The sequence below is a fragment of the Nicotiana tabacum genome, chromosome 2 (assembly GCF_000715075.1).
Source record: "Nicotiana tabacum cultivar K326 chromosome 2, ASM71507v2, whole genome shotgun sequence".
NCBI classification, from domain to species: Eukaryota; Viridiplantae; Streptophyta; class Magnoliopsida; order Solanales; family Solanaceae; genus Nicotiana; species Nicotiana tabacum.
Genome location: NC_134081.1, coordinates 100,593,607 through 100,610,801, shown reverse-complemented (window position 1 = coordinate 100,610,801; position 17,195 = coordinate 100,593,607). Strand labels below are relative to the sequence as shown.

At 36.7% G+C, this 17,195-nt stretch overlaps 1 protein-coding gene across 1 annotated transcript; it reads right to left on the bottom strand.

The window, feature by feature from the left end:
* Positions 1-12,846: 12,846 nt before the first annotated feature.
* On the bottom strand, positions 12,847-14,008 carry LOC107769458 (heavy metal-associated isoprenylated plant protein 28-like). The gene is made up of 3 exons (XM_016588675.2): positions 13,880-14,008; positions 13,698-13,773; positions 12,847-13,494 (listed from the first exon to the last, which is right to left on the bottom strand). The coding sequence occupies exons 1-3, from the start codon at positions 13,886-13,888 to the stop codon at positions 13,124-13,126; spliced, it is 456 nt and encodes a 151-aa protein (XP_016444161.1). The 5' UTR covers positions 13,889-14,008; the 3' UTR covers positions 12,847-13,123.
* Between the last annotated feature and the right edge of the window lie 3,187 nt (positions 14,009-17,195).

Sequence of the window (17,195 nt, the reverse complement as noted above, 5' to 3'; positions counted from 1 at the left end):
TGCATGGTTAATGGAGAATCTCGAATATATTAGGATCTGTTAATCATGAGAAGATATCTACCCGAACACTAGATGACTTGGAGCTTATTAGGAGAGATACATTATTGGTACATGTTGACGTTTATCGATCTTGACTATGGGTTATGTACATATTTTACTAATACAATCAATTCATTAAGCATCTTGAAATCTATTTAGTACAGTACAATTTAATTAATATGAGGGTTTCTGTTTATTTTATGATTTTATCATATTAAACTAATATTAGACCTATATATTGATTAAAAAGAAGAAATATATGATCGCTATAATATACTAGGTAACTTTATTTTGAAAAATCACCTACAACATTCTGTTAGCACATAATTTACATAATATAATGAGTTTTATGGTAAAGTACATGTTATTATTTCGTTGTTTTCACAGTTCTCTATTTTCATACTCCAAGAAGTATAATATTTTTCATGTTATACAGTTTCTTTCTCGGTGTATTTCAGATTCAAAATATTTCAAGTTTTATTTTGGATAAAAGTTTAAATACTAGAAATATTAAGGTTCAAATTAAACACCAGGACTACTTTATCAATTACAGCTTTTGTTTTTATGGTTGGTCTAGATCGAAAGACCTAGTTCAGTAACACTAATTTAACAGCCCAACTTATATTACACTATTTAAGGATGGACAGACACTATATCCATTTTACCGAAAAGGTCTATGAAATCATGCAATGTGGATTGAGCTCAACCCTTTGGCTAATTCTGGTCTCCTCATACTCGTTCTCTCTACATAATAAGTACGTTCAAAATCTTAGTAGCTTCTCATTATTTGATCGAAGATTCTTTAATGGAGTATACTACACTATTTAAGGATGGACAAATACTATATCCATTTTACCGAAAAAGGTCTATGAAATTATGCAATATGGATTGAGGACAACCCTTTGGCTAATTCTGGTCTCCCCGTACCACGTTCTCTCTACATAATAAGTACGTTCAAAATCTTAGTAACTTCTCATTATTTGATCGAAGATTCTTTAATGGAGGAACAATCTTCTCCTCAATCCACATTGCGTGATTTCATAGACCTTTTCGGTAAAATGGATATAGCGTTTGTCCATCCTTAAATAGTGTAATATAAGTTGGGCTGTTAATGCAATGTGGATTGAGGAAAAGATTGTTCCTCCGTTAAAGAATCTTCGATCAAATAATGAGAAGCTACTAAGATTTTGAACGTACTTATTATGTAGAGAGAACGGGGTACGAGGAGATCAGAATTAGCCAAAGGGTTGAGCTCAAGATAAAACGAGTCTATTACTTAGATGATCATCGAACTATCTGAAAATTATGGATTAAAGTCACTTTCTTTCATTTGTAACAAGAAAGTCACCCAACTATCCTTATTGGATTCTGATGATCACTCAACCGAATTTTTTAATATTTTTAGTGAAAAAAGCTGATTTGGCAATACACATAGACTTTTTATATTTTTTGCTACGTAAAATAATTATCATCAAAAAAAAAATCCTAACCTGACCATTAAAGGTAATACCACCCGAAATAACTTTTACTTCTAAACACTTTCAAAAACTCTCGGAGCCATTATTATTTTATATAACTCTTTTCTTATTCGCTTGAACCATCGGACTTTGTAACACATCATACTAATAAAACCAGTTACTGTTTTTCTTTATTTTTTCATTTGTTTAATCTTACATTATAGTTTATTTATTGCAGTCTCGTCCTATTTTTAAAAGAAATTTTGTCTCGCTCCTTTTATGTAGAAGCGTCCATGTTGCTCTCCCTTGTAGCCATTAGTATTTTAAGGAGAAAAAATAAGAGAACAAGAGACACGATGGTGGAACCAAAACAATATCGAGGGAATCAAATGAGTCACAGAAAGTTGATAGTCTTCCTTTGCAAATAGTATTAATCGGACTATAATATACGAGGTAACTAAATAACTGCTCTTATTAAGTAACTATTTTTTTATGCTGAAAGGTTCAATGTTGGATTATAGAAACCATGAAAAGTTCATCTAATTGAGAGAAGAAGAGGATAGTTTTATAAAATAGTAATAGGTACAAGGGTTTTTGGAAGAGAGATACGTTTAGGAGTAAGGTTTATTTCGGGTGGCTTTATCTTTAATGGATCAGGTTGGATTTATTTTTTGTTTGGGTGATAATTATTTTATGTGGCCAAAAATATAAAAAGTCCATGTAGACTGCCATGTCAGCTTTTTCCACCGAAAATATTAAGAAATTCGGTTGAGTGATCATGAGTGTGCAATAGAAATAGTTGAATGACTTTCTTGTTACAATTGAAAGAAAAGTGACTTTGCTCCATGATTTCTAATAGTTCAGTGATCATCTGAGTAATTGTCATGACCCAAAATCTCACCCGTCGTGATGGTGCCTATCGCAATACTAGGCAAGCCGACAATCTCAATAAACCACATATTCTTTTAAATTAATTTGAAAAGAGAATGACTAAATTCAGCGGAAGAAATCTCACAAGTACAAATATAAATAATCTCAAAACCTGGTGTCACTGAGTACATAAGCATCTAATATGATTACAAGTCTGGAAAATACGGTCTATGATAGTCTGAGATCAAATACAGTAAACAAGGTTTGCGAAATATGGCAACTACCTCAGAATCTCCGAAAAAATCAACTGCGCGAAAGAATCAACACCCGCAATGTCCGGGAATACCTGAATTTGCACACAAAGTACAGGGTGTAGTATGAGTACAACCAACTCAGTAAGTAACAATAATAAATAAGGAACTGAAGATAGTGACGAACTACACAGTTATAGTTCATTTTCAGTAATTCCAACAAAGAATAGACATGCTTTCAAATCCAGCATTTTAAGTCAAATCAATTCTATGCAGTTCAAGTTCGTGTATTCCGGATATAGAATCTTTCAGAAAATTTCACAGCAATGATAAATAACAACTAAGTGCAACAACAAATGAAAAGCAAGTACAACCTCTCCGGACAACAATCACTCACTAGGCTCCCAGCCCTCAGCATTCACACTCAATGTGTACCCGCGCTCAGTGAAGGTGTACAGATTCCGGAGGGGCTCCTACAACTCAAGCGCCATAATCCGCACAGACAACTCACGTGCTATAATATCCTGCACGGACAACTCAAGTGCCATAGTATCCTTACCTCACCGACGGGCCCTCGGCCTTACTCAGTCCTCAACCTCTCTAGTCTCTCGGCTCTCGGAAATCACAAAGATCAGCCTAAACAAAAAGCTCCAATTTGACAAAAATGAAAAATAGGATGAATTCCCCTACTTTATAACTTACAGTTTTGTCGAGGCCCTCGGCCTTCGTGTCACGACCCATTTTCTGAACAAGCCGCGACGGCACCCGATCACTAAACATGACCGAGCGAACCATCTGCGCTTATCAAATCTATTATAACTTCAAACTTTATGTGCCACACAGTAATATTGTAACCAAATACTTTTAATTAATTTAAATATCTAAAATAAACCAACCTCAAAACTTTATTCGTAGTAACCAATGAAATACTGCTAAGTTATTATCAAAAAACATCATAATATTAACCCATCGACTGTGTCTATGAAGCCTCTACTGATAAACTGACGCACTGCTCAGGACATGAGATTTCCTGGCCAGTTCTCTAAGTAAATAAAGAAATAGCTAAATAGTGACGACTTAAAGGAGTACTCCACGAACAAAAGTGGAGCTCACCAATAGCAGTGGAAGTGAGGAAAGTCTTAACCCGTAGCCTGCTCACCTGCAAAATCGGTTCCTACGTTATACCGCTGACCAACGTAGGTTCCCAAAAGAGAACGTCAGTACCATCCATTGTACTCAGTGAGTCTCAACGACAGGGAACGAAACTTTAATAACATATACATTACGAGCAAAGATTCTAAATGCATGTAAAGCATAAAGCTTATAAGAAATAATTGCATAATAGTAGTTTATGAATATTCTAAAAGTTTTTTTTTCTTTCTTATAAAAAAAATACTTCACTTTATACTTTGGGAATTCCAACTATCCTGACTTATTTTTCTATCTTAGTCACCGTGTGATCGACACGGGTTCGATCCCAACCTGATCTAATAGGCCCAATCCACGAGGTGCAACTCGCTTCATAGTTCCCAACGCTCATTACCATATCTTAGCTTGGCTAGGCAAATTCTCAGCAACGAGACCCTTGGCTCGTGTGCTCCCTACTTTGGTACAAGTAGTTTCAGGAAGTCAACGCCCTGGTCAGAACCCTCGACCTGGACGATGACCCTTCTCAGAATAAAGGATACTCCCAAAAAACTTTTCTTTCTAAAACCTCTTCTTGTGACTTTTCAAGTCTAAATCTTTTCTGGAACATCTTATACATACTCATACATGTATCCTTAAATGTAAGGCATGACATAAGAATAAAATAAACATTCAAAAGTATTTCTAAAGATTCTTGCTTCTTCGTGAATTTTCAACATGAAAATGGCACATAAGAATAACACAACAACAACAACAACAACCCAGTATAATTTCACTAGTGGAGTCTGGTGAGGGTAGTGTGTACGCAGACCTTACCTCTACCCTGTGGGAAAAATGGCACATAAGAATAACACAACAACAACAACACATAAGAATAACACAAAAATCTGAAAATTAAGCACATATATCAGAATAAATCATCTAAACTTTAGCTAGAAAATAATTCTAAGCTAATAGGTACTCACTCACTTCAATTAAGTACATATCAACTCATTTAAGCAATTCATCAAACACTTTGTATGCGTACTTTTGTGAGTTAACCACTTTAGTAAAGGGTTATATCAACTCACCTCAAAACTCCTTGGGCCAATACGTAGGCCCCAGTCCAATTTATACCAGTCAAACAATTGATTCTACAACAACCAGTTCATTTGAATTAATTTAAAAGTTTCACACCTAAACATAGAACTTACTATTGATACAGAGGAAGAAGGGAATTAACTACTCAATTCTTACCTAATACTATTGTAGGATAATTGACAATAGAGAATTTTATATACATGGGTTCAAGAATAAGTGAGTTGTAAAAAAACCTAGAATTTTCCGTGCGTAGGCAATTTCTGGCTGCCTTTGTTTCAGGAGCGAACAGAACATTAGTTCCTTTTTTAATTTTTTTTTAACTTAACTAATAATTAATGATACCCACTTTTAATAATTAATAATATAAAAATCATTTTTATATTCCCCTAATTGTATATCCAATTATTTATAATAGAAAAGTAACTTAAAAATCAATCACAAGGGTTTAAATCAGTAATAGAAGTATAATTTAAGATTAAAAAAATATATTAAATTCTATATTTAGTGTGTCTTGAAACTTTTATAGATTTGAGGAGCGTTACAATCTCCCATCCTTAAAAATATTAGTGTGTCTTGAAACTTTTATAGATTTGAGGAGCGTTACAATCTCCCATCCTTAAAAACATTCGCCCTCGAATGTTGCTAGGGCCTTATTCTTAAGCTAACAATCATTCCTTAGGTCGTTGCACTTCTTAAATTTCTTAGCACTACTCACTTTCCCAAGGGACTCAAAATTTTGACTAACTCCCTAAATTTTCAAACATTTCGGCATAGTCTCCCCTGTAAATTGGACTATCCAAAAAAATATCCCTGTCACCAATAGCACAACTACATCAACAACAACTAAATATACCATAACGGGCCATTCATAGGCACCATACACAACTCATAGACTAATTACTCACACTCCGGCAAGGAGGTACCACAATAACCAACCAAAATCTAAAGCACAACACTTCAACAACAAGTAAATCTTTGGCATTGTATTAAATTATTTAATAACTAAATATACTCTGACAGAAACTAAATTACTTCAACAACAAAGTGTAATCTAGCAAGGACATAAATACATGCTAACTTATACTTAATAAATGAAATATAAATGCCAAGCCAAACCTAGGTTCACATACCTTGCTCCTTAAATAGATAAGGATACTTCTTCCTCATATCTTCCTCGACCTCCCACGTAGCCTCTTTTGAATCATGATTGCTCCACAAAATTTCTAGTGATGCAATATCTTTTGTTCTCAACTTTCTTACTTGCCTATCGAGAATTTCTATAGGTACCTCTTCATAAGTCAAGCATTCTTTAATTTCTACGATATCGGCAAGTATTATATGCGACTCATCATGAATGTACTTTCTAAGCATAGACACATGAAAGACAGGATGAACCGAGGACAACTCAAGGGGCAGCGCTAGCTCATAAGCCGTGTTTCCCTTCTTTTCTATAATCTCATAAGGTCCGATAAATCTAGGACTAAGTTTTCCCTTGTTACCAAACCTCATAACTCCTTTCATTGTGAAACTTTAAAAAACACCTTATCACCTACCATGAACTCTAAGTCACGATGCCTCTTATTAGAATAGGACTTTTGACGACTCTGAGCCGTTTTTAGTCTTTCTCTGATTAGCTGAACTTTCTCTAAGGCCTCACAAGCAAACTCTGGACCTATCAACGACACCTTTATTGGTTCAAACCAATCCACTCGAGACCTACATCTTCGCCTATATAACGCTTCATAAGGAGCCATACCAATGCTGGTCTGATAGCTATTATTATAAGCAAATTCTATCAGTGGTAAGTGGTCATCCCAATTACCTCCAAAATCTATAACACATGCTCACAACATATCTTCGAGAGTCTGAATGGTCCTTTTTGCCTGACCATCGGTCTGTGGATGGAAAGCGGTGCTCAAATTGACCTTGGTACCTAATCTTTTCTAAAATGCCTGCCAAAAATGCGCCGTGAACTGAGGGCCTCTGTCATATATGATTGAAACTGGAGTACCATACAATCAGACTATATCTTTTGTGTACAACTGTGCATACTGCTCTGCGGAATCTGTCGTCTTTACTGGTAGGAAATGCGCGGACTTTGTCAGTCGGTATACAATAACCCAAATTGAATCATGCTTATGGTATGTGCGAGGTAGACCTACTACAAAATCCATATTAATCATCTCCCATTTCCACTGTGGTATCTTTATATCTTGAGCTAGGCCACCAGGCCTCTGATTCTCGGCTTTGAATTGCTGGCAATTCAAACATTTGGCCACATGATCTGCTACTTGCCTCTTCATGCCTTTCCACCAATACAACACTTTCAAATCCATATACATTTTGGTAGAACCTGGGTGGATAGAGTACTTCGCGCTGTGAACTTCTTCCATTATGGCCTTCCTAAGACCATCTACCTCAGGCACACATAACCAATTATTCAACTTCAAAACTCCATCACTTCCTAGAGTGAAAGCAGTATTTCCTTATTTCTGACTCCTTCTTTTAACTTTACTAAGTACAGATCTTTGTCTTGCTTAGCCTTAACATGCGCAACAAGAGAGAATTGCGCTAAGGCATAAGCAGTTATACCTCCTTCTTCGGTCTCTTCCAATCCAATTCCACCATTTGCTAGTTTTTGAATTTCTCGACCCAAAGCTCGCCTTTATACTGCAAGATGGGGCCAAGACACCCATTGACTTCCTACTAAGTGCATCTGCTACCACATTAGCTTTGCCCAGGTGATAAAGGATATTGATGTCATAATCCTTCAATAGCTCGAGCCACCTTCTTTGTCTCAAATTTAACTCTTTTTTCTTAAAAATGCAAGACAAGGTGGGTTGCTCTGATGGTAAGCACCCTCCACTTCCAACCAAGAGGTTGTGAGTTCGAGTCACCCTAAGAGCAAGGTGGGGAGTTCTTGGAGGAAAAGATGTCGAGGGTCTATTGGAAACAGTCTCTCTACCCCAGGGTAGGGGTAAGGTCTGTGTACACACTACCCTCCCCAGACCCCACTAGTGGGATTATACTGGGTTGTTGTTGTTGTTTCTTGAAAATGTACTGGAGGCTTTTGTGATCTGTAAATACTTCACAATGCTCGCCATATAGGTAGTGTCGCCATATCTTTAATGCAAACACCACTAATGCAAGCTCCAAGTCGTGTGTGGGGTAGTTCTTCTCATGATTCTTTAACTGTCTGTAAGCATAAGCAATAACTTTTATTCCCTTTCTTAAGTTGCTCGAACTATGTAGCCTTAGCTTCCCTATCCTCTCCTGATATAAAATTAGCTATGAAGGCCTCTTCAAATTCTTCCCAAGTAGGCGGACCATCATCTTCATCTCTTTCCTTTTCCCACATCTCAAACCAAGCGTCGCCCACATCTCTAAGCTGGTAAGCAGCCAGCTCCACAGCTTCATCATCAAATGTCTTCATCGCTCGGAGGGCTTTCTTGACACCCTCTAGCCACAACATTGGATCTTCATCAACTATAGTACCACGGAACAATGAATGACTCAACTTTAAAAATTCATTCACTCTTGAGGACTCAAAATTGTTTTGTCTATTTGATTGAGGTGGAATCTCATCTTTTCTCTCGTTTTGGTTAGCCATGAAGGCTTTAAACATCTCCATAGCACTGTTGACAACATTAAACATCTGACCCACCTATGGAGATATAGCTGTCTGAGTCGGAGCTGCTGTTGGGGGCGACACTAGATCCTGAGGTACTGGCTCATCATGCTCCACCCCTTCTTCGTGTTCAACTCGGGGTACTTGAACCCCCTTTGTGGATTTACCCTTCCTTTTCTGAGTTGAAGCCTTATTAGTTCTACCTTGAGCCACAATAGTAGCAATAGTTTATTGAGTAGCATCCTGAGTGTCGGTGTCAAAGTTGTGAGTACGAGACATTTCTGCGAGTTTTGGAAAAACTAATACATTAGATAATTTTTTAGAGGTAGGCTCTACTACACGATCTAAAGTATGAATAAAAATGAGGCTTTTCCTAAATTCCCGTAGCCTCGTATTTATAAGTATGGTGCGCTTCATACCCATAAATAAAACTCTATTGACACGACTTCATAGACCCCTAGTACTCCAGAAACCTGAGACTCTGATACCAAGTTTGTCACGACCGATTTTCTGAACAAGCCGGGACCGGCACCCGATCACTAAACATGACCGAGCGAACCATCTACGCTTATCAAATCTATTATAACTTCAAACTTTATATGCCACAAGGTAATATTGTAACTAAATACTTTTAATTAATTTAAATATCTAAAATAAATCAACCTCAAAACTTTATTCGTAGTAACCAATGAAATACTGCTAAGTTATTATCAAAAAACATCTGAATCTTAACCCATCGACTGTGTTTATGAAGCCTCTACTGATAAACTGACGCACTGCTCAGGACATGAGATTTCCTGGCCAGTTCTCCAAGTAAATAAAGAAATAGCTAAATAATGACGACTCAAAGGAGTACTCCACGAATAAAAGCGGAGCTCACCAATAGCAGTGGAAGTGAGGGAAGTCCTAACTCGTAGTTTGCTCGCTGCAAAACCGGTTCCTACGTTGTACCGCAGACCAACGTAGGTTCCCAAAAGAGAACGTCAGTACCATCCATTGTACTCAGTCTCAACGACAGGGAACGAAACTTTAATAACATATACATTACGAGCAAAGATTCTAAATACATGTAAAACATAAAGCTTATAAGAACAATTCTAAAATAATTGCATAATAGCAGTTTATGAATATTCTAAAAGAATTTTTTTTCTTTCTTATAAAAAAAATACTTCACTTTATACTTTGGGAGTTTCAACTATTGTGACTTATTTTTCTGTCTTAGTCACCGGGTGATCGACACGGGTTCGATCCCAACCTGATCGAATAGGCCCAATCCACGAGGTGCCACTCGCTTCATAGTTCTCAACGCTCATGTACCATACCTTAGCTTGGCTAGGCAAATTCTCAGCAACGAGACCCTTGGCTCGTGTGCTCCCTACTTTGGCACAAGTAGTTTCAGGAAGTCAACGCCTTGGTCAGGACCCTCGGCCTGGACGATGACCCCTTCTTAGAATAAAGGATACTCCCAAAAATTCTTTCTTTCTAAAACCTCTTCTTGTGACTTTTCAAGTCTAAATATTTTCTGCAACATCCTATACATACTCATACCGGTATCCTTAAATATAAGGCATGACATAAGAATGAAATAAACATTCAAAAGCATTTCTAAAGATTCTTGCTTCTTCATGAATTTTCAACATGAAAATGGCACATAAGAATAACACAAAAATCTGAAAATTTATGCACATATATCAGAATAAATCATCTAAACTTTAGCTAGAAAATAATTCTAAGCTAATAGGTACTCACTTGCTTCAATTAAGTACATATCAACTCATTTAAGCAATTCATCAAACATTTTGTATGCGTACTTTTGTGAGTTAACCACTTTTAGTAAAGAGTTATATCAACTCACCTCAAAACTCCCTGAGCCAATACGTAGGCCCCAATCCAATTTATACCCGTCAAACAATTGATTCTATAACAACCAGTGCATTTGAATTAATTTAAAAGTTTCACACCAAAACATGGAACTTACTGTTGATACAGAGGAAGAAGGGAATTAACTACTCAATTCTTACCTATTACTATTGTAGGATAATTGACAATAGAGAATTTTATATACATGGGTTCAAGAATAAGTGAGTTGTAAAGAACCCTAAAATTTTCCGTGCGCGAGCAATTTCTAGCTGCCTATGTTTCGTGGCTCTCTGTTTCGTGAGCGAACAGAACACTAGTTCTTTTTTTTTTTAAATTTAACTTAACTAATAATTAATGATACCCACTTTTAATAATTAATAATATTAAAATTATTAATATTCCGCTAATTGTATATCCAATTATTTATAAATAGAAAAATAACTTAAAAAATCAATCACAAGGGTTTAAATCCGTAATAGAAGTATAATTTAAGATTAAAATAAAAATATTAAATTCTATATTTAGCGTGTCTTGAAACTTTTATAGATTTGAGGAGTGTTACACTTCAGTTTTCCAGCAGAATAAAAATTGCAGCAGCTGTTTAAGTCTAACTTTCTATCCATTAACCATCCGAATTCTCCCGGACACAAACCATATATGAATTTCAATAATAAAACACGCTACGGACCTGCTCGCACACTCAAAATACTGAAAAAGGTCTTCTTGACCCGATATTGACCATGGTCAAACTCCCAAATTTCCCAACCTTACTAGTCTCTCAACCAATAATCCTAGAAAAAATACACCCAAGCCCCTCGGGACTCGTCAAATTATATAAACAAGTCCTATAATATCATACAGACTTAGTCGAAACCTCAAATCATATCAAACAACGCTAAAACCATGAATCATACCCCAATTCAAGCTTAAGGAACTTAAAAATTTCCAACTTCTACATTCGATGCCGAAACCTATCAAATCAATTCCGATTGACCTCAAATTTTGCACACAGGTCACAAATGACATAACAGAGCTATGAAAATTTTCAGAACTGGATTCCGACCCCGATATCAAAAAGTCAACCCCCGATCAATCTTCCCATGAATTCGACTTTTGCCATTTCAAGTCTAATTCTACTACGGACTTCCAAATAATTTTTCGGACATGCTCCTAAGTCCAAAATCACCATACAGAGCTATTGAAATTATCAGAATTCGAATCCGAGGTCGCTTACACATAAGTCCACATCTGTTCAACTTTTCTATCTTAAATTTTCAATTATGAGACTAAGTGTCTCGTTTCACTCCGAATTCCTTCCGGATCCGAACCAACTAATCCGGTAAGTCATAAAATGACTGTAAGGCATAAATTGAGCAATAAATGGTGAAACAAGATTATAATACTCAAAACGACCGACCGGATCATTACAGTAATGAACTTAGACAAAACTGTCTAGTGTGTTAAAAATAAGTTGCACTCTATGTAGGTAGAACTCTCTTCTTATTAATTTCGAAGGTCTTAGTACTGTCATATGATAGATTACAAGCAGAGAAAGTTAAATATCATTAATCCAATTCGTGAGTAGCGCACTATTTCACTAATCCAAACACGTTTTACATTGGGTCCTAAGAGTCGTGTGGCTAAAATGTCAACATTTGATTAATAGTTTGAATTGGGTCTTTCTTGCTTCTCTCTTAACAGTATGAAAACTATTTAAGTTATGGCGTAGTTAGTACACAAGTAATTCGGAAAATGCGGTAGAAAAAGTCAGCTATGAACAACAAGTCCATTTATTTGGAAATTCGTAATTAGAAGCTTACATCCTTTCAAAAATACTACTTCCTTAAAAGCTTACGTTGTTACATGCATGGAGCAGATCTACATAGAGCCGAGGGGTGCGCCGCCACCCGCAATCCTCGGTCGAAACTCTGTGTATATATCTAAATATGTAGATGAAATATCTTAGATATAATAAAATGACACCTAATGAACAAAATCGTCACCGGGTGCCAATGATAAAGGTTCGAAAATTTCTCCTAGATACTTTTGGACAATTAATGTGAGGTGTCATATGTTCACATTTTATTTTTATTTATTCTTTGTTTTACTTTATTAATTCTTTTTTACCTTTTTATTTATTTAATCTTGTTTGACTTATTTATTGTGCTCTCCTTTGAGTACATTAAAATAACAAAGCTCTCTTATTTCCCCAAAATCATTTCCCACCCAAAACCCTCCCAGCTACGGTGTTGCTGCCCCAAACTGATTATGGTAGTATTTTGTTAATTGGAAGATATTTCCAAGTGCCGGTAGATGAAAGAAGTGACTGTCTTTTATTTTTTTCATGTAGAATAAATTTAACGATAATGGTCTTTACTGCTGGAAATTTTATAATGTATGCTAAGTTGTCATAATTTTTTTTCGTTCGATATATTTGTCTGTATAAACTGAAACGATGAATAACTCGAATCAAAATCCAAAGTTGATCAAACTAAACATTTACTCTTTTTGGACCGTATAAATAATAATACGTCTACGTACAAAATAATATGGCACCCGCAACCTCCAAATCCTAGATCCGGCTCTTTCACTTACATGTTACAAACTTTAACTTGATAACTGAGTCTATAAATTTATAAGGACCAGAAAAAATAAGACAAAAAAGAAAATAAAGGGAAATTGTGTGTTTTTCTTTCAATGTTCAAGAGGAAAATAAAAAAGAATGGAGAAAGAGAAGAAAAGAAAAGTGAAATAGTGAAATTGAATGGGAAATTTTGGTCAACCAACAATTTTCACATAATGTGACAACCATTAGGATTCTCGTCACTAAATGTATCACCAGCTCGGCTACCAAAAGTGTTCGAATTGCCCCTGTAAAGGCTGTAAGCTCGACCATAGTTGTCACAGCCGTGTTTGCGATAGTTATAGGCGGAAGCCGGCGGCTCTCCGGCGTAATAGGTGGACGGGCCACCGCAGCCTTGCTGCTGATAATAATGATCAGTGACATAATTATGATTATTTCTCATCTCAGGATTATGAGGAAATTGCCATATTTCAGCTCTTTTACCAGTTCTCCTCACTGTCTTGAGTATTTTCTTTTGGTCTGCCCATCCTGTTACTGTCACCTTTTGCATGGCCATATCTATTTCTACATTATCAACACCTAAAATTTAGGTCAAAAGTTCACAAAATTAGATACTCCCTTCACACAGTATTTCAAATTCCATCATTCTTGTTCGAGTTTAACTTCAATATACATAACAATTTTTGAAGGAACTTTTACGTATCAGTATCAAGTCATCAAAAAATAATAAAAAGCGAAATTAGCAACTCAAAAAAATAATTAAGCTGCTAGAACTAATTTACCTTTAACTTTCTCGAGAGATTTTCTAATCTTGCTCTCACATCCAGCACAATCCATATGTACTCTCATCTCTGTCATCTGAACTCAACCAAAAAGATAAGACACATAAAATCGGTTAAAAGTTTTTTTTCTACGAATGAAATTAAGATCAGACAGAAAAGATAGAGGAGATGGTGATCATTACCGTCGTCATCTTCTAGATCTTGCACCTTAGATTTCTTTCTTTCTTTGGTTACAAAAATACAAAACTGCTGCAAATTGCAATGTACCTTAGTCTCCACCCTTAGCTTGGCTTATAATCGAATGATTAATGAGTGAAAGACTTGAACATTTATAAATAATAATTTCATTCCTCCTTCATCCCCGTTCCCCGCACTCTCTCGCTCCTACTTAGAAAATAATATATGTGCACCGACTTTTCTCTTCTCTTGCCATTGCAGCAAGAAAGGATACAAGTGGGGCTATTCTTATGGATGAAAGGGCGTTAACTGTCGATAAGAAGCTGTCACTTAACATGGACACACTCGAATATTTTTCGCTTGTGTTATTAGAAAGTTAAGAGCCTTGACTTTGATAAAATGATTGGAATAATAGTGAAATAGATTAATCCGAATAATGATCAAAGATATATATACTTTAGGAAGTACGTTAGGGCGGAAAGTGGACGGTTGAAGGCGGAATTAGCGTTGAGAAAATGCATGTGGAACAGGCGTCGCGTGTGATTGTAGCGATCTTATAGCACGTCTTCGACCATTCTAGTACTCCCCACAAATTATATCTTTACAATTAATTAAGCAGTCATTTGGTAGGGTATATAACAATACTATTAAATATGGTGTATTAACAATATTGTGATTAGTATTAATCTGATTATTTCTTATTGATTGTTTGGTTTTGGTATATTAAAATTAATTCTGTCTTTATACATTCTTATTCGTATATTAAAAATCATGATATTGCTAATGTCATAGTTTGTTATGGAGTACTGAATTGAGTGTATTATACATAGGTTGAAAACACTGACAAATAAAAAATTAGTAATAACAAAGTTAATACATATATTATTTTTCCTAATACATTCTACCCAACCACCCACGTATGTCTAGGCAAGCGGCAAACAAAAGCCCTGCAAGAGGGGAAGGTACCTCGAGGAAAACAATAAAGTAATTGTGACATCTTTATTCAACAATTTAAGAACATCTTTATTCAACAATTTAAGTTTCCACTAGACATGTTAGTATTTGCACCGTGTAAATTAATCGACTTCAGCAAACAGTCATAATTAGTGGCAAAAAATAAGGCTAATATACATGTGCATTTTTTGCGTGTATTTGTGATGCTTCACAACTGCATCCTAGTCGTAAATAAGTGTGGCTAAAATATGTGTGATGCTTCACAACTGTTTGACCAAAAAGTGTAATTTTTGATTAAAATAACTCAATTTATATAATAATTGGTTAAACTTAGTTAATAATAATATCTCTAGATGTTATTTTCAAAAGGTGACTAATGCTGGTCAGATCTTGTGGGGGATTAACAACAATATGCATTAACTATTCCAAAAAGTATGAGCAATAATGTAGCAACAACTAGCTATAAATAACAATAAATGACGTTTAAGTAAATAGAATGAGTGATTCACCCAATAAAGTATGAACTAGTTGATTATCCCTCCTGACAATGATGAGTGACAGACAAGTCCCAGAATGTTCGAATTATTCTCGGATCTGAAGGAAGGGTGTGGGATAATACGATCCAGAATCTAGATGAAAAGGTAGTGTTTGTATCTTTGTAAGGGAGAGAAAGAATCTTCAATTAAAAGTTTGTTCTTGTCAAATGAATGTCACGTGCCTTACACCATTGTCTCATTTTCTATTTATATGAGACATTTTCTTAATAAACCCTAATATTTACTAGAATATTCTCTTTAATATCCTATTTCGAAAACTAGTCGTTACAGATTTGCCAACGGTGCTCGACCTCGACCCTTGGTGATATCTCAGCCACGAACCTCGCTGCTTCCTAGTCGACCTCGGCTGATGACGGCTTGAAGACTCTTCCTTTGGTATTATCTTGTCTTATATATTTTAGGGCATATTTTGACCTATACAGTTAGTCCCTCCGCTTATTGAGGCCGGCCTCAGGCGGGCTTGATGAACGGATTCTGTTTGTCGTGGTCGAGATGATTGGACGAGTGGGCAACATGGTCTTTCATGAGCTGCAACTTTTGGGGTTACGTTGTTCCTGGATCAAAGTGACGTCATGACATCATACGTCATTATGTTGGTTTTCCTGCAGCGTTGCATCATTTCGTGTGCGTCTGTTGGTTGAATCTGTCGCTTCGATAGTGGTGCTAAGTAATGATGACCTAATTTCTCGATTTCGATGCCTGAGATCTTATAAATAGGAATGTGAAGACACGCACTCAAGTTTTACAGATTTCCTATATCAAAACCTTGTGCCTTCTTCTTCTTATTCCATTATTGTGCATCTTCTTTCCCTGCCTTAGCGATCCATGTTGTTTTTAACTCCCCGTTACTTTGAATACCTTATCTTTCGTTAGAACTATGTCTAACGTATCTTCTGGTCCCAGTGAGGAAAGTTACCCGATTCCTTTAGCGATGGTTTTCCCTCCTCACACGGATGGCGTCTCTGCTGCCGTTGAGGATGAGAACTTCCCTACGGTGAAGGAGATAGTTCCTCGTGGTAAGAAAGTCAGGTGTAATTTTACAAAGGCATCTAAAGCTGGGCCCGAAATCTCCGAGTCAGCAATGAAGGAGGTCGATTTATTAGAGCTTAGGGCTAAATGTGGCATTCCCGCTCGCATCGAGTTGGTCCCTGCGGGGCGAGATATGGTACAAGTCCACCGCCTCGGGTACTGTGCGTTGTACGCTTACTCTTTTCATGTCGGTCACGCTCTACCCCTTCTTCCACTAGCGGAGGAGTTTTGTCATTTCTATAGCGTTTGCCCGGCTCAGCTTGCACCGTATATCTATAAGCTCATCACGATGCTTACTAAGTTTGCGGAGCTGGCTGGAGTCGAGATCACTCTTCGGCATCTGGCGCATTTATTCGCCCCTAGTTTCTATAGGGGGTGATGTTGAACCTTCGCCACCGAGAGGGCAAGTGCCTAGTGGTAAAGATGGATGACAAGGCTAGCCGCTAGCTCTGGTACAACTTCTTCTTCGTAAGAGCTGAGGACGTGGTGGCCAATGCAGACGGCTTCCCTGAAACTTGAAACTATACTCGTAAGCGTCTAACCTTTCTGTGTTGAGGCGTTTGGTTTACTTTGCTTAGTCGCGAGTTATAATCTTTTGCTCATTTCTTATGCAGCCAAGACTTCGCCCCCTCCCTTGGTCAGGGATATTTCTGATTGGGTCGGTCGTCTCCTCCCTCACATCGCGGGGATTCGTGAGTGGCCGGGCTTTCTCAAGAAATTTGGGCTTGCTCCTTCCTTGACCGGTGAGTTTCTTTACTTTGGCTTTGTGGTTACTCATCTT